We start from the raw sequence: 22028 nt of genomic DNA, 5'->3' as shown, positions 1-22028 counted from the left end.
TGTACATATATATATGTACAATATTGGCACAGTTATCCGCATTCACCCTCTAAGGATTAACTTTAGCCTGAGTGGACCCATGCAGACACGAAATCTCTAAAAGATGAGCAACAACACTTTCAACATCAATCAAAACATGTTTCAAGTAGTTTGAGCTATCGGGGTTTAAAATAGAGTCCCAGCATTTTTGTGGCATCGTTGAAAACAGGCAGCAGAATCGTGTGATGACTTTACATAATTAAGGTGTTGACTGTGTTAAAGGACTGGACAAAACGTCCTCTGTGTTTAACTAAAGCTTCAGCTGAAAATAGGTCTGCACTGGAACTGTAAACACTCAGTGAGTTCTCTGCAGGTTTCTAAAACTATAACGATACTTTACATAAAAACCCCAAAACTGTAGTTTAGTCAAGTCAAGTGGCTTTATTGTCATGCCGAGCATGTGCAGTGGTACAGCACACAGTGAAAGGAGACAGACCCTGGAGCTACATGTGACAGACGGTCTACACAGGACTGCATAAAGTGCAAAAACTGCACAAAAACAAAGACAGCGCAACAGAAAAGCACTGAGCAGGAATGGACAGAAGCATGTACGGTCATTTTCCAGGGAATAGATTTTAGGGGGATGTGTTCATGCCTCCAGTTTGCCACAGAATCAGCAGAGGGCAGCAGCACCTCCCCCCCGTTCTTACTTTGAATCACTCAGCAGTATTTCTGTGCCTGGAGCTTCCTGCTTTATGCCTTTCTGCGAGCTGTAATTAGGCTCTATGTGCTCTGCACTCACAGCTGCTGATGTGAAGTACAGGTTGAGCTCAGCCTCCTGAGGCCTCGGGGTTGTCTGTCCCTGGCACGACATAGGTTAGACAAAGGTGAAAGTCTGCAGAGCAGTGCATCACACACGCTACTGCACACCTCAGCGGGCTGCGCTCAGACAGGTTGTGGGAGTCACCGGCGTACTCCAGCTGCAGCTCCGTCTGATGTTGTTTTTACGGGTCTGGACCAGACGTTCAGCTGATTCAGCCGAGGTCTCCCCGTAAGAGTGAGTAACAGCAGGACTGCACACAGACTACACACAGACAGGCTATATTAGAGCCTGCGTGACTCTTCTGTCTGTTTTCTCTGTGCTCTGCCATATAAACTATATATGAGTATAAACTCTCATTTTTACTCGGCACATGCTCATGCTCCTCTTTGGTTGGAGGATCATCAGACTTCTGACTGCTGCGTCAACAAACCCAAAGACCAAGTGTTAACATCTCGACACTCCCATCAGGAGCACGCATGAAGCTTGTGGCTGGTTTCACACCTCTGTGTTGACCCAGGCGGATGAACCGAGTCCATTTGTCCAGGAAAACACCGGCTTCACGAGGTCGTCCTTCAGCCTGTCTGATCAAATGTTTTCCATGTGCACATATGTTTGGCTTCTGCTCAGTTCTTTTGTCCTTACTGAAACCGGCAGCATGTTGTCACCCCCTCCCTTAATTAGAGCAATCAACATATGAGCTGCAGCGGTCCCCCGCCCCCACCCCGGTGCTGCTCCCGGTTTCAGTTCAAACATCTGGCTGAGTGTGTCACAATGCTCCCTGCTGTTGATATTCAAATCGACCATCTCCTCAGTTCAGCTGATGACGCTGGTAGAAACCACTGCCCCCATAATAGTTTGTTGATTGAAACCCATCAATCAAACCAAATCAATTAGTTAGTTTCAGCTTTTGTGGCACTTGATGGAAAGCTGAGTACGACCGAGCGTACGACCTTTTAATGTTTGTAATGACTCAATTAAGACTTTAATTAAAACATTCCTGCGACATTGAAACTGTAACTAAAACAGTGTTTATACTCTTTGATTTAGTGACGCAAACTAGCTACATGTGACACTTCTGAAAGCTAAATTTGATTCTTTTTAGGTTTGAATGTTTCCATTTATAATAATTAGCACTGAGAACTGTTGGTTGTCATGGTTTCTATCAGTTAGGAGCAGATGTTTAAAGTAACATGGATACCAATGTTTCGTTATCTTGTTACTGTCATCTCTGTGCAGTAAAATAAATCTTTATCATAGTTACTGTTTTAGTCTTTCAGCCCTTCATCAAACTGTCTTCACATGATAAGAGCCTCAAGACTGATGGGATAACATGAAGAAATCAGCCTGTTTCCTGCCTCTGACCCTCATCCTGATGAGTTTGGTCTCAGAGTATCCATCAGTAATTCAGCTAATGTGCAGAACAGTTATTAATGAGCCTGCTGCACAGATCGTGTCTCTCTTGGACATATTTTCTACTATTCAGTTAACTTTGGATTTAAAAGTAAAATCAGAAATCTGAACTAAATGTAGAAGAATGTAACAAATGGTTTGTCACTACCTTTGTGATTAAGTAATGCTATTATGGGATCTACAGATGTAACAAATCGTGGATCCGTAAACATATTGATAAACTATACAGCTGTAACTCCAGAAATGTGTCTTTAATTCAGCGAATTCAGGCTCCATTGACTGAATTACAGCTCGTAGTGTGGAGCTGCTGTGCGTCCACCACACTTAGCAGGAACGTTCCCATCATTTTTACATTTCATAGTAATATTTGGACTCAGCAGCAAAGCATGCGGGCAGCTATTTGTCTGCACTGAGTAGGAGCTGTCCTCAGGTAGACCGTCCCTCTGTCCCTCCTCAGGACTCCTCCCCTGCATAAATAGTCCTCCCCTCCTGCTCTGCCTCAGACCAAAGTTTAGAGCTGAGTGTGATCAGAGTGAGGAGGGGGCCCCATGCCAGAAAAAGCCAGACGGGGGGAAGCTGTTCTGTCTTTTTACGTGCTTATAACTCGTGATTTTCTGCCACCTTTTTTCTCTCTGGTGTGGATTACTTGAAGCCAACTCGTGAGGATTAAACGGATACTGTGTTTCTACTGAAAGATATGGTGGCTTACGATGAAGTGGGTAGCTTGGTGCCTATCAAACGGACTCTGCAAGTGATAGACTGCCAGAACCAGGCCAAGGAGTCCGAGGTGAGACGGCTGAAACTTTACTCTGTAAATGTTTGACCAGAGCTGCTGGAAATTAAGTCATAGTGTGGTGTTAGGTATCACAGTGTGAGTCAATCAGCACCTAACCCTGGTTTTTATCTCACGTATGTACACAGTGTGTGTGTGTGTGTGTGTGTGTGTGTGTGTGTGTGTGTGTGTGTGTGTGTGTGTGTGTGTGTGTGTGCACAGAGGCTTTGACCTTTGTTCCAGGGAACTTGGAACAAAGCTTAACATACTGTCAAACCCTGAAAAGTTAATCATTGGACTAAACTGCACCTTTTTAGTTGTACAGTAACGACCTCCCCACGCACGGCTGTGTATTCCCCCTGCTCTCGCACCCCAGCAGACACCTGAGTCTCAGTGGGAAATGGGGAGATCAGGTACAGGAACAGTGAGTCAGCAGGGGGCAGGGTCTCAGTAAACAACCAAGCATTCAAAAGCTAATGTGTTTTAAAATGAAAGCAGCAGATATGGTAGCAAACCCAGGTGCTGTCTGTGTGTTTCCCTGTGTGGCTTCACTGACAGTAAATCTCTCTGTAAAAGACGAGTCTGCAAACACTTCACGGATTGTCCTTTCTTGCAGTAAAACCCTGCATTTTCACTCCGTCCTTTGATTCGTGCCTGTTCTTTTCCCATCGTCTTCTAAGCTGTAATCACAGGACACATCTGGCACATATGAGCTTACATCAAAGAGGAAGCACAGGGAGGGAGCTGAGAAAAGTTTGAGGTTGAAAGTTGAAGGAGGCTGCATGTATATGATGTCTGGAGGGTTCGACTGACTAAGATCTGAATGGTTTCCAGCCTGACTCGCTCTGATGCCACAGGACAGCCAGGAATAGCAGCATTCCCTGTTTCACTGCTGATAAACAAAGAGCAGGACGAGTGGCCCCTGCCCCCCAAAAACACACCAAAACTACTTGTTAGCACTTATTTGTCCACAGTATGACCTGGTGATCACTCAGAGGAAGCCACGTCTGGTTACAAACAGAGGGAAGCAGTCGACATGTGGCCACTCGAGGGCTTGCTAAGCTCTCCGTGGAGAGTCTGACCGCAGCCACAGCAGACTGAGCTGTTCCACAGCTGCGTCCACAGAGACTCAATGGCTGCACTGTTTCCCACATTTGCTGACAAAATCTCATTTGTGTGTCAGGGAAACACGAGCGATGTGTTTGATCTTCAGAGGACAAAACTGCATTACTGTGAAGATGTTACACTGCAGGAGAAAATGCAAATCGTGTGGAATTATAATCATCACCCTGCTGCTCTTTGATTTCTCCCAGCCTCGGGGCGGGTGAGGAGTTGTGTGTGTTTGGGGGGGGTCACCTGCCCCAGGTGCAGTACTCTCTCACGCGAGGCTCGTTGAAGAGCGTGTTTCGACTCGCAGCCATAAACTCTGCGGTGTGCCCCATGCAGCGCTGCACTGCGTAAACACTTTGCTGACTGCTGCTCCTTTTCTTGCTCGCAGCAGCGGCGCACTGCCACGCAGCTCCATCCCTAAATCAGGAATCATTTATCCCAGTTTGAGCGATGCAGCAGATCCACTCTGTACTTGAGTTTTGGCTCTTGTCAGAGCAGATAGCAGCAGAGTAGACACCCTGAACAGCTGAGAAGCACGGTCTCGTGCATTCCTGGCATTCCTCCAGACCCCCTTCCCTCCAGATCAGCAGTGAGAGAGGGTCTTTGTGCTCAGTGGGCTGGCTCAGGACTCTTCATGTGATGGAGCCAACAGCTGCTGGAAGTGCTTCCTCCTCCGTAGTATCTGTGTCTGCCGCTCCGCCAGGCTGTCTGCCTGCGGCTTGACCTCGGCTCCAGCTGCTCGTCTTAAAGCGGGACTGGAGTTCATAACCAGGATTTATGACCTTGACGTGTTTTGTCACGAGGAAGTCTTTGCTGAGGTGTCACAGTTACTGATTGATTCGTTTTGATCTGCCTCTCTCACACTTTCAGGGTTTTCAGACACGAGTTATGAATAACTGCACGACTAACCTCCCCTTCTGTTTTTGCCTCCTTCTGCAGGAACCCAGCAACAAGCGTGTCCGTTCTCTCGGCAGGGTGACGTCGCTAGCCAACCTCATTTCTCCGGTAAAGAATGGGGCCGTCCGGCGCTTCGGCCAAACCATCCAGGTAAGCGCTCATGGCATCCAATAGAAACAGCGCATTGGGGGGACAGGGACATCTCTGTCAACATGTCTGACATGTGGTCTTTCTTTCTGAAGGCCTCTTTCCGGGGCGATGGCAAGTTGCCGGGCGTGCCCCAGAAGCCTTGCAGCAAGGCAGCGGCCCCCACACCGCCTAAAAGGAGGAACAGCACCTTATGGTCCGAGACGTTAGACATCCACCAGAAAGGGACTTTCTCCACCAAAGAGATCAAGCGGCAAGAGGTGAGTCCAGGAGTCCAGACAGGGATGAATTCGACTCGTTTGCTAGACTAGTTCACGTCTTTGTGTCAAATGGTTTAACTTGGACTAGAAGCCATTCAGCCATCTTGGCTGAGCTCACTTTGGTTCAGGCTACGATGTAATGACAACCTGATTTACATGTTTACTAAAAAAGCATCTGTCTGTGCCTCCTCCCATTCCTCAGGCCATATTTGAGCTGTTTCGTGGAGAACAGGATCTGATTGAAGACCTGCAGCTTGCACGCAAGGTTTGTACTTTTAAAAGCTCTGAGGCAGAGGGAGTACATATAAAGCAAACAGATTAAATCAAAGTCTGGCAGGCTTTGACTGCAGCGCAGCCAGGAGCTATAAAAAGACAGGAATTGTTCCTCTGTCTTTTTTTTTTTTGTACCCTTAAAGCTGTTGACCAGGATATTTTTAGTTTAGCTCCCAAAGCTCTGCCCAGATATTACCGATCACTTTGCTCCATCCACAGGCGTACCACGACCCGATGCTGAAGCTGTCCATCATGTCGGAGGAGGAGCTTACTCACATTTTCGGCAACTTGGATGCCTACATCCCACTGCACGAGGACCTTCTGGCGCAGCTCTCCAAAGCCACGGGGCCAGACGGGACTGTGGGCCAGATTGGGCAAATTGTTATCAGCTGGGTAAGTGTCTTTGACTTTTTGAGCCATCAAAAGCTTTATTATAAACCGTATTTTGAATTAGCAGTTAAAGAGTCCCTCCTTCCTTTGCAGCTGCCCAGGCTCAATGCCTACAAAGACTACTGCAGTAACCAGCTGGCAGCCAAGGCGCTGCTGGACCAGAAGAAGCAAGACCCACGTGTGCAGGACTTCCTGCAGCGCTGCCTCGAGTCACCTTTTAGTCGGAAACTGGACCTGTGGAGCTTCCTGGACATTCCCAGATCCCGCCTGGTCAAGTACCCTCTACTGCTCAAGGAGATCCTGAGACACACTCCAGCAGAACACCCCGATGCTGCCAGCCTGCAGGACGCTGTAAGTCCAGGAGACTGGTTCAACACTGATTCATCATAGCGCCTCTCCCATGTAGTAATTGGGCTGCTTGTGTGTTCAGATCACTGTCATCCAGGGAGTTTTGTCTGACATCAACATGAAGAAGGGGGAGTCCGAGTGCCAGTACTACATCGACAAGCTGGAGTATCTGGACGACAGGCAGAGGGACGCTCGCATCGAAGGGTGCAAGAGTCTTCTGTGTCACGGGGAGCTGCGCAACAAGAGCGGCACGGTGAGCACAGCGCACACTTCCAAGCCGTCGGTGCTTCTCTTTGCACGTTAACACGAGGCTGCACATGAGCCTATGTGCTCAGACGATGCTCCGGTTTGAAAGTTTCTGTTTTTCCTGGAAATTCTTTCAGAAGCTGCACGTGTTCCTGTTCACCGACCTGCTGATCCTGACCCGCCCCGTCACCAGGAACGAGCGCCAGTGCTTCCAGGTGTACCGGCAGCCAATCGCAGTGCAGGATCTGGTGCTGGAGGACCTGCAAGATGGTGATGTCAGAATGGGCGGCTCTTTCAGAGGAGCCTTCAGCAATGCAGACAAAGGTAAGGCTCGTCCCAGAAAGTGTCCGCTAGTAGCCTGAGCAGCACTCTGCCCCCGTTGCTAACGACGCTCTCTGCTTTCTCTGCAGCCAAGAACATCTTCCGGGTGCGTTCCCAAGACCCGAGCCAGGCACAATCACACACTCTGCAGGTCAACGATGTCTTCCACAAGCAGCAGTGGCTCAACTGCCTCCGTAGCGCCATCGCCGTCCACCGGCCTCTGAGCGAGCCCTCCAGCCCCAGCACGCCTACAAGCAGCGTCCGTTCCAAGCGCCGCCCTTCCTCCGTTTCCGCCATCGTCCACATGGAGGAAGCAGACGAGAACTACCCGCAGCCAGGCTCTCAGTCGGCCCCCGCCTCAGTGTGCAACAGCCCCACCACGACGTCCCCTTCGCCTCGCTCCTCCGCGACGTCCACGACGTCATCCTCACCCACGACACATAAAACCAAAAAGGACAAGAAGGCTCTTTGTTCTTTGGGGAAGAGAAAAGAGACGATGGTGTGAGGCGGAGCGTTGAGAGAGCGTGGATGGACCTCTTTGTTTGTCCTGTACATAAAACAGCACAGAGAAGCTTGGGACCTGTATTTATGACTGTCTGCGTGTTATTACAGCAGTGTTCTGTTACTGTCCTCCTTGGCAGCTATTTACCTTACTCCTCCATCCAAGTGCATCCCATAGAGACAGTATTCTGGAGGGGTGCACGTGGTTCGGCTCTAAAAGGGAAGCACGACAAGAAGTAAACCCACGGTTCACACTCGGTGTGGCCAGTTTGCTGAGTTCTTGAAGAAAGATCCTGTTTACTATTAAGTTCATATTTAAACACTCTTTTAGACCTTTCTTTGGGGGATAATAAAAGTTTTACACTTTATATTTTCAAATCTATCCTAGTATTTTTTAGGTATTGTAAAGCAGCAGAGTTTTAGCTGTTAGGGCAGGTTTTTGAACCTTTGCCGATGTCAAGGTGAAACCCCCAAAAAGGTGAGGTGTGCCACACAAACAGATTTCTGTCATAGTTGGGTTTTTAGACCGATCAGAAGATGTCTTATTTTTATACATTCCTTAAATAACAGATGATAGAAGCCAGACATTATTTTATTTTATTTACTACAGAGGCATTAATTTAATTGCAGAACAGATGATGTCAGCAAAAAACCGTGATGAAATCATATCGCAGACGAGATGATGAGTTTTGTTTAAGACAAAATTTTGAACTGAGCCACGTTGGTTTCTTAAAAAGCTGATTGCTGAGAACGAGGCGGGTCGCTTTTCAGTGTAGCATCTTGCATGGAGCTTTAGTTGTGGACGCCGCTCGCACCTGAAGAGGCGGCGTGATGTATGCAACTGTCCCGAGGGACGGGACTGAGCGACGATGAAAGTTGTTGAAGGCAGACGAGAACGGAGACGAGAACGTTTAGGAAGTGAAACGGTCAGTGTGACATGTGTAACTCCCATCATCTGCTCAGGTGGACGGGAATGTTGCTCATGGATGGAAAGAAATGAAAGGAAACTGTACGTAGGGGAAGGCAGATGAGGAAGGATTGGGGAAGTGACAGGATTTGGTTGGTTGTTGAGATGAAAACGAGTGGAACGGCAATTTGATGTAATTAAAAGAACAATAAAGATCTGTGTAAGATTTGAAACTGAACCTTTGACTCCATGTCTTTATTTTTCACTTTGTTTCAAACATGAACTCGTAGCTGCAGCTTTTAGGAAAAGCACTTATTCGCTTTCCTGCCAAGCCAGACAAGACGACAGAGCGCTTGGATCTGCTGCTAAATACAAAGCTATTGGCTGCAGCTCATTAGCTTCAGCTGCCAAAAATGGGAAAGGGAAACTGTCCAAGTCTCAAGCACCAAACAACAGGCTGCTGAAGACACTGGGCTTTATTTCAAGACAAAGAAAAACTAAAGCTAAAGCACAACTGTCAAAACTCTGGACAGTTTTCAAAATAAAATAACTTCCTGTTTAGCAAAACTGACTGGAGGCTAGTTTTAAACTAAGCTTTCAAAATAAACAGGTACACGTGGCTGCTAGTTTTGAAGTTGAGCAAAGACAACAAGCAGCTGGATTTCATACTAAACTAACTACACTGTACATGTCTTCGAATCCGGCAAAGCTGAACTGCGTTCTAGTTTTCAGAATAAGCCAACACGCCGCTACATTTCCAGACTTAAATAAATACATCGGCTCTGCTGTAGTGTCTGCTAGTTTTAACACCGAGCCAACCAGCTATGGTTTGAAGTTCATTTCTAATGGTCAGGATACGTGAGGGGGTCGTAACCTACAACATGAAGCCAGTTTAGCCCCGCCCCCACACACAGGTGACAGGTGAGACAGATGACCATCTCATCGGGACAGGATGAATTAATACATATAGTAAAGTATTTTGCATATATATACTTATTATATATAGTAACTGTACTAACAGCGTTAACTTGTGATCCACGTGCAGCAGCGCCCATGAGGCTCACAAACCTAAACGCATGTAGTCTGCAAGTATGCAATGCATACTTTATTAACCCCCGCAGGGAAATTAGCCCTCTGCATTTAACCCATTCACTCAGTGAAGCAGTGGGCAGCCACCGAACCGTGGAGCAGTGTGCAGGGACGCTACCTTGCTCAGGGGTACCTCAGGGTAACCGTTCAGTGGAGTTGAACCTCCAACCTTCCGATCACGTGGCGATCACTCTACCTCCTGAGCTCTCCCTGCCCCACACAGGCACACATTTGTTTTTTATCTCAGTCTAAACAAATATCACTTTTTCTATTATATTTTATTCATTTGCATTTTTTATTTTTATCATAATTAAAGATAGCATGCATGTCATCAGTGGAGTTATGACTCAAGATTGTGAATCCAGGTTTGCCAAAAGGACACGAAGGAGATTTGAGACCATGTTTAGCTCTCGCCTGTTTGCTCCATGCCAGGACAAACATCTCCAGTCCAGACATTTGTCAGCCTGCTTCCCAAACTAGCTTATCCTAGCTGGTGATTTGTTGAGTCGTTATCAGGAAAAGCACTTGTCTTTGTCAGGTCTCTGATTCTTATTTGGAAAGAATAACAAAAGGTCCCCAACGGCCTTTTTAAGAAAATGATTTCAATATTTAAGTCTTGCTTCATTTGTGATAATAAACGATGGTTATATTGATAACTACAGAGAAAAGAGATGTCTTCATTTTAGACATCACGGTGAACTGTTTAACTCTGAGACGAGAGTTTTTTCTTCCTGTAATTTGTCCACTTGGCAGACGACGGTGCTTACGTCTGCTCCTCAGAGCATTCTCCAAACATTCGCTCATGCTCTCCACAGTCATTTTACTAGAATAACAGTTGATCAGCATTATAGCAAATACCTCGGATGCTGTTAGGCTGAAAAGGGTGGCTGGAGCTCAGGAGGCAGAGCAGGGCATCTGCTGATCCAAAGGTTGGTGGTTCAATCCCTGGCTGCCTCTAGTCTGCAGGCCAAATATCCAAGGGCAACGTATTAACCCAAAGTTGCATCTCTCAGAATGTGAATGGTAGTAAGTGGGCACTCAACAGAAGACAGTGAACGTGTTGCTTTGAACTTTTTCTCACCTGTCCCTTATAGACGTCTCCATAATCTGCAGCCATCTGATCCTATTGCTGCAATTCTCTTCTGTCACACCAACTTTCTGCATGTCTCCTTCACTACATCCATGAACTTCCTCTCAAGTCCTCCTGTCCTTTCCCCCCTGCAGCTCTCACCCAGAGCCCGTCGCAGCAGACAGCTGCAGAACGTTTGTTCCTGTTAAAGGAGTTTTTCTTTTCCACTGTTACCAAGAGTATTATACATCCTGCCTATGGTAAGTATGTATAATATAAATGATTTGGTCCTAGGACAGAACCCTGAGGAACTCCATCATCAGTGTTGTGTGAAGAAGACCCACTGTATGTCCTCTCTAACAGCACTCAGCCTCAGCTGCCCCTCACAGACTAGACTCTTCAACTCTCCACCTCCAGCTCAGCTTACTTCCACTCAGGGCCACAAATATTCAAACAACAAATGAATCAGGAAGGCAGTGAACACTTTTTCATGGCACCTCAGTTGGTTTTAAATATCACGTTTGTTCTGGTAACCAAGTCGTAAAATGATGTCTCCTCTATTCATAAACCTGGTCAGCAGATATAAGAAACACCTCTCCTCAGTGTTTTTGTTTAATCGTCGTTGTGGTATTGTCAGTATAGGTTGAAAAGGCAAACACAACAATCAACAGAATAATATCTATGCTGCTATGATTGTAAAGTCCAGCCCACCGGCCAGGCCGGGCACCAGGATGAAATGACTCAGGTACAATGGAGAGGAGGGTTACAGCAAACACTTCCTTATGGTCTTTCATGCGGTCACGTGTCATGACCTTTGGCAAAGCCTTGTGTTGTCCCCTCCACCATGTAAGTCACTGGGAGCAAAGCTAACGAGAGGGAAAATAAAACTGGTCTGCCTGGAGTCATGTGACGCCTGGACGGGTTTCCATTAGCAACGAACATGATTGGAAACGCAGACAGGAAGACGGAAACCTGGACCTGAACGATGAGAAAAACTCCAGTAGAAAGTTAATGACAATTATTATGTTAAACCTCGTCTTTGGCTCCACAACCCGTCTTTACCATACTGAGCAGTGGCTGCATTGTTGCACGTTAGACCACCACGTCTGCACTTTAATTTATAGACCGACTGAAATAGATTCAACCTCACTGTAAAAACCAATCTACCCACAGGTCCAGGAGTTGAGTGAGCCCATAACCACCCTGCCTAATATACGGTTAGATCTTCACATGCTACATGTCCAACCTACCGATGCATGGTCTGTAGGGGACATCTGAGGCTAGTGTGCGGTATCTGGCACACAATGGCAGCAGATCCTTTGCTCCTATAAGTTGGAGCCACTGTGAATCAGGCTGTCCCCCAGCATCCTGTTAGCAGTTTATGGTTTGTCCCTCCACAGGCTGCTGCTGGTCACAGCTCTCTATAACCTCGCTCCTTTGGAGACACGCCCAGCGCTCATCAGAGTTACTAAGTCTTTATTCCATTCAAATTCAAAACTTTATTGTCCCACAAGGAGAAGTTAGTTTGGCAGCGAGGGCAACGAGGAGACGGGCTGCAGCAGGGATAAAAGGAGAAACACGGAGTTGTTTGGTCCTCCTCACGGGAAAAACGATGGCCACAGGGCAATAAGTCAGACTCACTGTGAAGCCTTCCTCAGCACATGCTTGATGGCCAAAAGCCCGTCTTGCCAACACCCTGAGAGTTTGCTGGCTGTTAAGTCCCAACCTGTTCGTCGTGCTCCCAAACCTGCAGATAACAGATTCAATAAAATGCCTGTAACGTTTCAGAGACATTAAAAGATCCCATTCTCCGAACAAGAACAGTCTATGCTGATCGTTTTGGTAGTACAACCCCCGTACCTGTCCAGCTGACAGCAGGTGATGAGCTGTAAGACTTCCTAAAATCAATGATCACGTCTTTTGTTTTTGACACATTAAGTCTCCCAGCATCCAACAACATGCAAACTCCAAGAACGGACTGCTGATGTAAACCAGTCTGCACGTGTGTCCACAGTTACAAACACTGACTTTGCCTTTATGACTTAATACACCAAACACTTACTGTTGGTTCCACGGTGACAGGTCGAGCCTGAGCATCAGCCCAGTGCACACTGAGCCTGTGTTTCAGCACATGCAGTCAGTCTGTGTCTGCTGTTATTCATGGTGGTTAACAGACATCACGTGAACTATCTGCCTGCAACAGTAGAACAACAACAACACTCAGTTTGTTCTTTGACTGTGGTTCAAAGCCCATAAACAAAGATTATATATGAGACCACTTGAAAACTCACCAAACAGTTGAATGAACATGGACTGCTTTGTTCACCCCTATTAAATCAAGCCTGGTGTAATCAAGGCAACTTTCCATCCCAATAAATGAAACCATGGTTGTTAACTGATGTTTGGAGGCGTCAGTGTTGATTACGTAGCTGATGTTGACTTTAAAATGGAACACTTTATTAATTCAGCTGCTACTGTTGTGCAGCAGCGCTCGTTCTCCAGAGAGCCAGGCACGAGCTCGTCAGGTTCCTCTCTGTACGACACCATAAGTGTCTCTCTCACCACTTTGGGCTGATTATTGATGGATGCAGACAGCTGAACCTCCTGTCAGTGTCAGCACGTCCTCTAAACACTCCCTAAACACACCCTGAAAGTCTGCACTGCATCTTCATAATTAGAGCTGCCCTGTGGCCTTAGCAGGGCAAAGAGGTTTAGATAAACTGGAAGGAAGGAGGAACTTCCCTTTATTGCTCTAATTCAAACACAAACACAAACATCAGATGTGACGATGAGCTGGAATGACAAACATTTGTGTGGCGCCGGGTGAGACAATAACAGTAAATTAGTGGATTTAATTAATCCTGCATCCTGGGCAAACACAGTGCACGCTCTGATATAGGAAATGTTCTTATCTAATGCAATCACAGCATGTTTAAATGTTGGAGGTCTGAGTTATTATAGGTGGTAACCCCAACTCTATGTTTTAGGAGAGGTGGGGGAAGTGTTTGATATTTCTCAGAGTAATTATTTTTGTGTTTTCTTTGCTCTTTCGTAGTCCCACGTCTTCCACAGCGTCAGCGCTGTTTTGGCGAGGCTGAAAAGTCTCTGTGAGCATGAATCTAAAACAGCTAGTGGACATACTGTTTTATGCATGGTACAGATATTGTGTATACATTTTGGCATGTACAGGATGAAGACAAGTAAAGAACAAGATTCACACTCTAAATAGATGTAAATAGATGTGGCTTTCTGTCTTGTCAGTCATACCAGCTTCAATAAGGTGAAAGGTCAAGCTTGTTTTGCAGGCCTCAGGTGACCTACAGAACAGTTGTTGCAACTTTAAGGTGGACCTGTTCTGGTCATTTCAGCTGTTTAATGTTTGGCTATTTTATTTCCATTCCCTTCAGGTCAAAGTTCTTCTAACCAGAAGGTTTGGCCTTCCAGTGTATTTGTCTCCTGTGGATACAGAATCAAAACAAACATTGTGACATAATAAATGTAGGCAGTATAAAGTTTTATGTGTCTTTACTTGTTTTCCTTTAGCAGCAAACTGCAGATGAGGACAAAATAACTATTTATACCAACAAGACACGAGACGGGTATATAAACGTTATCACAGCCAAAACAGAAAACGACTGATGTTGCAGAACAAGAGAAATCATTGTTATGAATCATTTTGACCCATTTTTGTGAATTCATTTAGTTTCTGTGTTTAAATTTCACAGCACTTACTTTTGAAAAACTACATTTCTGTGGGGGCCAATAATATCGTCCTCATCTGTGCAGCTTCACCCTCACAGCATGTCTTCATCCTGTCTTCTTTCTCTCACCCCAACCAATCACAGCAGATGGCCCCGCCCCTCCCTGAGCCTGGTTCTGCTGGAGGTTTCTTCCTGTTAAAAGGGAGTTTTTCCTTCCCACTGTCACCAAAGTGCTGCTCATAGGGGGTCATATGATTGTTGGGTTTTTCTCTGCATGTGTTATTGTAGGGTCGACCTTACAATATAAAGCTCCTTGAGGCGACTGTTGTTGTGATTTGGCGCTATATAAATGAAATATAATTGAAATGCATCTGTAGCTGTTATGCTAATTCTGGCACATTTATATTTATTCAACAACTGAGCAAAAACACAAGTTGTGTTGTTGCTAAACTTTATGAAAATTAGAGGTTAGTTATAAAAACAGTTATAATCATACAGTGTGATGCCTCAATCAGCCAGAACACAATAGAAAAGTTCCTGTTTGGTCAAGTACTGAGGATAAGGCAGAAACATCTTGTTGTGGAACAGCATGGAAAGGATATTTAGGGAATAACAGCTGGGATGAAGGCCAGTGTAAACTTCCATTAAGCTGCTGGTGCTGCCATTGGAGGAAATTGTTGACAAACATGCAACAACTGCTTTGAAAAAGCACATCCAGCAAAAACAAAGGAGAGCGATGTGAGAAAGATTTAAGGCCAACAAGCTGCAGCAAGTTTGCACTGCAGCTTGCTCAAGGGCCTCAGTGAGTGCTGGTGGAGCATGTGGGCGAGGAATTCATTCACTCATGCATGGTGAAAAGGCCACGCAACAAGATCATATAACAGAGAGACTGTCTGTGGGATCAACATGCAGATATGCATGGCTTACTAGCTCCTCTGTGTATCACTCAAATCTCTTTTATTACTTCTGGTTTAGATGTTAAAAGCAGTGGAAATTCCTCGGATATGAGACCTTCAGATCAGTTTAACAAAATCCTCACCCAATACCACAACAAGCTCCAGGCACAATCTGACCAGCAAAGGACATCTGGATGAAGTCTGTTTACAGCGCCTCTCCATCAAACCTGGACTCTGTGTTTATGTCAAAATACTTTGTGTTCTGCTCGTTCAGGCAGACCAGCCACTCACTCAACCATCAGTCACACATTGCTAAAGGGACCTGTCAGCGCAGTGTCAAACACCAGCTTGACCCACGGATTTCATTTTGACTCCTTTTGATGGCTGCTAAGAAAAAAATCCTTTAATGGCTCCCTGGAACTTCCAGTTTGTTTTTCCATAGGGTGAGGGAAGTGTTATTGTCCGGGTAGGTGATTATAAAATAAAAGCAGTTTTCAGTGGGACACGAGAGAAGCCTGTGTTAGACATCAACCCTGTGTTTAACATGGTGAAAATGCACTGCTGAAAGTGTCATGGCTGTGTGCAGGGAGAAAGGACCCAAAATACAGGACTCGGAGGCAGATGTAAACTCAAACACTCACAAACACACACTTTATTGCTGGGCAGAAAAGGGAACATACACTTAACTAAACTGGGAATACAGAAATAAACTAAGCAGGCAGGCTAGCAGATGGAACACGCCGTTAACGTGAGGGTAGAAGACGTTAACGACGCGACACTGACACAAAGACACACTGGGGCTACGTCCACACGTACCCGGGTATTTTTGAAAACGCAGATTTTTCTATGCGTTTGCAGCTTTCGTCCACACGTAAACGGCGTTTTTGGTCACTGAAAACGGAGATTTTTAAAAACTCCGGCCAGGGTGGATATTTTCAAAAACTCAGCTTTTGCATTTACGTGTGGACGAGAAAAACGCAGAAAACGCAGAAAACGCAGCGTCAAAGGTGTGCGCATTTTTTGACGTCACACTGTGCGCCACGTTATTGTTTCGGTGAAATGAATTTCTACAATACTGTTACTGTTAATTGTCTCTGCAGTGCTTCTAGACTTCTGATTGGCCAACATTTCTACACGGTTAGGAATATAGCGCCACCTGCTGCTTTGGCATGTTCCTAGCAGCATTTTCCTTAATTTCTGCCTTTACGTGTGGACGGGATTTTTTTTTTTTTTAAAACGGAAAATCTCCGTTTTCAAAAATACCCGTGTACGTGTGGACGTAGCCTGGGCTTAAATACACTGAGGGAGTCATCAAGGAATTAGAGACAGAAGGGGAACACAGCTGGGAGGAATAAGACCTAATGAGACGGGGAGAGCAAAGCTGGAACACTGACATCAGACAGGAACAAGAACCTTCAAAGTAAAACAGGAAACAAAACACACTTTACTAAGACACGGACTAGACAGAGAGAGACAGACTTGACACTGACCAAAACCTAGTAAATAATAATCACAATCAAAACAGTTTCACTGATTAATCAAATCATAAATCATAATCTAGAAAAACTCCAAAACATGAGAAACAGAAAGCCGGGTCAACATGACCCAGAGCCGTGACAGTGAGGTTGATTTACGTACCTGGATGATTGAGCAGGACTCAATCCGCTGAACTAATCTAGCAAATTAACACTGCTGTTCTCCAGTATTTAAACCAAGCAAGGTAGCTAAAAGAAACCACACCTTTGCTCCATTGCTCAGGCTCCACATCTATACATGTTTCCACTGTTCTCTTTGTTTTTATCACTTCTCAAGATAATTCATGCATGACCTTTAAAACTAAAAAGAATTGTAGGAGAAGCTATATGCTACCTATGTAACTGAGGCCGAGCTGGACCCAGGGACAGTTTTGTACGTTGTATTTTGCACACACTTCCTCTATGAACTCTGCAAACAGTGCAGAGCAGCTTGGTTCCTCGTAGAAGAAACCATTTTAAGGGTCTGCCGCAAACACGAGACATCATTTTGTAATCATTTTTCCATTTCTTCTGAATCCATCCATGTTAGATACACAGTGTCAGTTTGTGTCTCTGTTTCCTTATTTTTCTGGTACGTCTGAATTAAATAGTAAGAAACGGTGACAAAAATGTCCTCGCAGCTTTAGTCACTTCACTTTTAGGGGAAATTAGTTTCAGTGTACCCGACAAACCAAAAGACTGAAAGGCAAAGCAGGACCAGACCAAATAAAGTTGTATACAAACCTAAGCTAACAGGCTAAAGGCTTCAAGCTAACAAGCTAGCTTCTGTGCACAGCAGAGTGAGTGACTGTTCCTGAAAATGCAGAACATATGTTTACAAGTGAAATGGTATTTCTCCACTGCACACAGTGTCAGGAGGAGATTGAAGCTTTCTTTCATTTTCTCTTGAAGAGAGAGCGTTTTGGAGACGTGAGTAACTGGACTTCTGCTTGGATAACGTGGTGAGGCCAAACTTCCTGAGGTTAATCTCTCTTTATACCTCAAACGTTGACGTAAAGTGCAGCAGACGGCAGAAATGCTTTGAAGGCACGTGGCCTGCCAAGAGTGGTACACTAACTTGCAAACAAGATGGTTATCAAATACTTTAACACACATTTCCCATATTACTGTGAGGGTAGGTTATATTGGGAAGACTGCCTCAGCTTTGAGTTAACTTTTCCTCTGTCTCCTCAGTAAGGAAAATTGCTATTGGCTGTCCTAAAAGTAGCTAGAAGTCGCTAAATGACGTCATCACCTAATTTGCATATTTGGTCATGCTAATGTAATTGTAACCTACGTTGTTGGAGAGAGAAATAACATAAAGTGAGTAAAAAACGTCCTAAATGCATTTAGAGTTTATTTAGAACTACAAATTAAATTTCTTTTAGCAATTATTGTTTTTTTTAATGTCACAATTCCAACCCTGCTCCTTTATCCGGGCTTGGACCGGCAAAAGTGACCCGAAATTGGCACTCTGGTGGAGTTACTTTGTGTGTGTGTTTATAAGTAGTTTTAAACTTTGTGATCCACAAAACAGCATAACAGTAAAAGAAGAATTGACTGCGTTACAGTCAGTGCGGGAGCAGAGGCTTCGCTCATGCGTGATTCATTTGCAGTTCGGATGCACAGGTGTGAACATCTTCTTCCCTGATAGCAGCTGGGGGAGGACTATCCTCCGCCCGTGAGCGCTTTGGCACGGGCAAGGTGCCCACGGCAGCACCGCTGCTTGTTGAGAGTAAAAGCAATACGCGCTTTCATGTCAAAAAGTCGTCATAAATAAGTCTCCAATACCACCAGAAAAAGTTGCCAGATTTGTTGCTAGTTGCTTTTTAGAAAAAAAGTCGCTAAGGGGGTCTGAAAATTCGCTAAATATAGCGACAAAGCCACTAAGTTGGCAACACTGGCACTCGATCACAGATTAGCCAACGTTGAAATTAGCATCTTGCAACCTTGTTGCTTGCCCTACAGGATTGGCTCTCACTGCGTCAGAGTATGATGTCCTTTGGGCGAGTGTTTTGTTTGGAACCTGTCATCAGATTGTTTACTGTTCTCGCCTCTGGTTCAAAAACTCAAATGGAGATTAACGGAAAGCAAAACTTGCTGGGTCAAAGGAAACCCGAGAATCTTAGATATTATTCAGGACTTGTTACTATGCACCTGGTTTCTCTCTCCACAACAACCCATAAATGGGCCGGTAATTTCTGTGTGTGCATCAAGAGTTCATTTTCCTGTTCCTGGCACAGAACCTGGTACAGTTTGAGTTCCCTAAATATACTTTCATGGGTCTTGTGGGAAACAAAGCAGCAACATTCCCAGGTAATGGCTGTACTTACGACACTTGTGTATAACAGCGAAGCACAAATGGGCCAAAGACTCACAAAGTCCATTAACAGGTTTGCTGTGGTCGAGGACTCTTATTCTGTTGGGAATGTTTTTATGAGAGGAAAATATTTTGCACATTATTGAACAAAACATCACATGTCACTGGCAAATAACCCAAATCCACGACCGTTTGCCTAGCTGCTGCTAATACATAATAATATATATGTGTTTATTTTAACAAGCCTTGGCCAACAGTAACATCTGCAAAGCAAACATTCAATTAATAAGCAGCACTTAAAAAAAGTAGCAAGAAACAGAAGCAGTCGGGTTAAAAACAGAACCTGTGGTTTCAGTCATTACCAAGTGTGATATAAGCTGCTGTACTCACACTGTACTTTCTACTAAATCTGTGATTTATAGCAAGAATGTAGCAAAAACAAAATACTGTTTACTAATTACTTACCAAAGAACATTTGTATCATTTTTATTAAAATTAAGCTATAAAACCAGAAATGTTTATTTGTGTCTCCCATTTGTAATCGGAAGATTGCCGGTTCGAGCCCCGGCTCTGACAGTCTCGGTCGTTGTGTCCTTGGGCAAGACACTTCACCCGTTGCCTACTGGTGGTGGTCAGAGGGCCCGGTGGCGCCAGTGTCTGGCAGCCTCGCCTCTGTCAGTGCGCCCCAGGGTGGCTGTGGCTACAATGTAGCTGCCATCACCAGTGTGTGGATGGGTGAATGACTGGATGTGTAAAGCGCTTTGGGGTCCTTAGGGACTAGTAAAGCGCTTTACAAATACAGGCCATTTACCATTTACCATGAGTAAATCTATGTTTGCATCCAGGGTTGGACAGTCAGACAATTCTGACAGAGGGACATTAGGCTGTATTTTTATGTTAGTCGAACCTCGGATATAAGAGAAAGCGTTCGACCATGTCCCAGGAAATTATGTGAAATTGTGGGAGGTGCTTGGGGAGTATGGGGTGTCCAGCACTTTGCTACGAGCAGCTCGGTCCTCATACAACCATTGCAAGAGCTTGGTCTGCATTCCTGGAGGGTTAGTGGGAGTTGGACAGAATTTGTAGGCGTAGCCAAGTGGCGGAAGCTTCCACTCGGGTGGTCTAATCAGTATCTGCTTTTATCTTGGCGTCTGGTATGTCATGGTTAAAAGAGAGGTGGTAGAGCAGATCAGCTACTGATTGGAAGGTCGGTGGTTCGATCCTTGGCTTCCAGTCTGCATGCCAAATATCCTTGGGCGAGATACTAACCCCAAGTTGCCCTCCGATGCGTTCATCGGAGTATGAATGTAGTTTAGTTTGCACTTGTGTTTAGAAGTGAATGGGTGAATGAGGCGTGTTGTATACAGCGCTTTGAGTACTCTGGGAGACTAGAAAAGCGCTGTATAAGAATCAGTGCATTTACCACGAAGCTCTTGATTTACCTGTTGATCTTCTGCTCGCCTCGTTAGGTGAGCTTTCTGTAAAGAGTGGCAGGCAAACAGACAGGAGGTGCACTTCCCGTCTGGCCCAGTCACTCCTCAGGTGTCCATCTCCATTAGTCACATGACCTGAATGGCATCAGTAGTTGTAGCTATGTCTGTCGCTGCAGATGCAGCAGGCTGCTGTTAGCCAACCATTTGCCTAAGCTTAGTTGCAGTGACGTGATGTGGATGTTTAACTTACTAAACAGTGTGGTTACATTTTGACATCTTGACATGTATTTTGGCAGTAAAAATTACCATATTTGGGCATGAGGGCGGAGTGTTATCAACTAACACTAGTTAGCAAGCTGCATTCATATACATGTGCTGGTTAGTGCTAAATAACAGAATATTAAAACACCATCATTTCAGTCACACACTGTCCTGGATGGTCTGTTTCACACAGTAAGCCTTATTATTTGTCAGATTATTCTATTATAGCACAAACATGTCCAACAGGTGCAGTTCACTGTTACATTAGCAGTGGTGAGACATCCTCTGGCTCCCAGTGTCAAGCATCCAAACCCCTGAATGTTTTTGTACCAGTCAGCAAACATGCTTTTAATGCTGTTTAAACACGTGCGTGTGTACTGACTTACTTTAGTCAGCCTTAAGTGGCCTTTCCATCATTTGGTGAGTTTTCATATCCACGAGTAGCTCCGAACACAAAAACTCTACGCTACAACTGAGGGTATGGGTACACTCTCACTATCCTGTCAACCTGAGGAGGTGCTTTGTTCACTGTTTCCGAGAGAAGATGAAAACATTAATCTCTTAATATCACAGGGACAATGATGTTGCTTTGCAAGCAGGAAAACATGTTTTGCAGGATTCAGGCCAGTCCTGGAACCTCCAGGGTTCATAAGCTGGTCAAACTAATTACAGGTTGCTGATGATTCTCAACACACGTTTGACCACAACATGATATTTGAAGAAGGAAATGAGGACATGGACTCACAAACGAAGGATTTGGAAAGTGATTTATGTGTGTTTGGAGTGACACTTGTGTCTGTGTACACAGAACAAAAACACTGTTTTTCCCAGAAGGACTGTCTGATAAAGCCGCCATTGAAGCTGACAGCGCCATGTCATATATTGTGATTTGTGTTCATGGCGCCAGCGTAGCACATATTTAAAACTGACATTTAGATTTTAGGATCAAGCTAAAGGTAAGAAAGTCTCATTTAAAATCCTTCTTTCACATTTTACTGTTATGTAAGTTATCTTCAAATACTGGCCTGATCAAACGTTTAAAATCATGTGAAAAATGGCATAAAATCATATTTTGCATGGTTGGAGCTTAAGGAGGTTCCAAGTAGAGCTTCAACGTGCAACAAGAAGAAATGGCAGTGAAACAAAACAGTTTATTGATCATGCAATTTATTGAAAACAACACTGGCTGTTTTACAGCTGATCAAACCCTCGAAACAGAAATCTACGTTCCAAACATGAACTCATAAATATGAACATGAACTTCAAAAACGCGTTGCAGCGTGCTTGATGCGAGCGTTTCCATGAGGTGTGCGGGAACATTTCTCCAAGTAGTGAAGACGGCCACACGAAGGGTGTCTACT

General features: G+C 45.0%; 1 protein-coding gene and 1 long non-coding RNA gene across 3 annotated transcripts in view; both read left to right on the top strand.

Annotated features, from left to right (window-relative positions):
- LOC146498744 (uncharacterized) overlaps positions 1–22028 on the top strand; it is a 193763-nt gene that overhangs the window by 93550 nt on the left and 78185 nt on the right. The window lies entirely within an intron of this gene.
- Positions 2702–8622, top strand: net1 (neuroepithelial cell transforming 1). 2 transcript variants are annotated; one of them, XM_085138718.1, is made up of 9 exons: positions 2705–2999; positions 5034–5141; positions 5234–5398; positions 5601–5663; positions 5891–6064; positions 6155–6412; positions 6492–6662; positions 6793–6979; positions 7066–8622. In XM_085138718.1, the coding sequence occupies exons 1-9, from the start codon at positions 2910–2912 to the stop codon at positions 7479–7481; spliced, it is 1632 nt and encodes a 543-aa protein (XP_084994844.1). In that variant the 5' UTR covers positions 2705–2909; the 3' UTR covers positions 7482–8622. The 2 variants fall into 2 exon arrangements, with proteins under 2 accessions (XP_084994843.1, XP_084994844.1); XM_085138717.1 differs by having other exon boundaries at positions 2702–2999; positions 5891–6412.

This window comes from Neolamprologus multifasciatus, chromosome 17, assembly GCF_963576455.1.
Source record: "Neolamprologus multifasciatus chromosome 17, fNeoMul1.2, whole genome shotgun sequence".
NCBI classification, from domain to species: domain Eukaryota; kingdom Metazoa; phylum Chordata; class Actinopteri; order Cichliformes; family Cichlidae; genus Neolamprologus; species Neolamprologus multifasciatus.
This window is presented reverse-complemented; position numbering and strand designations above follow the sequence as displayed.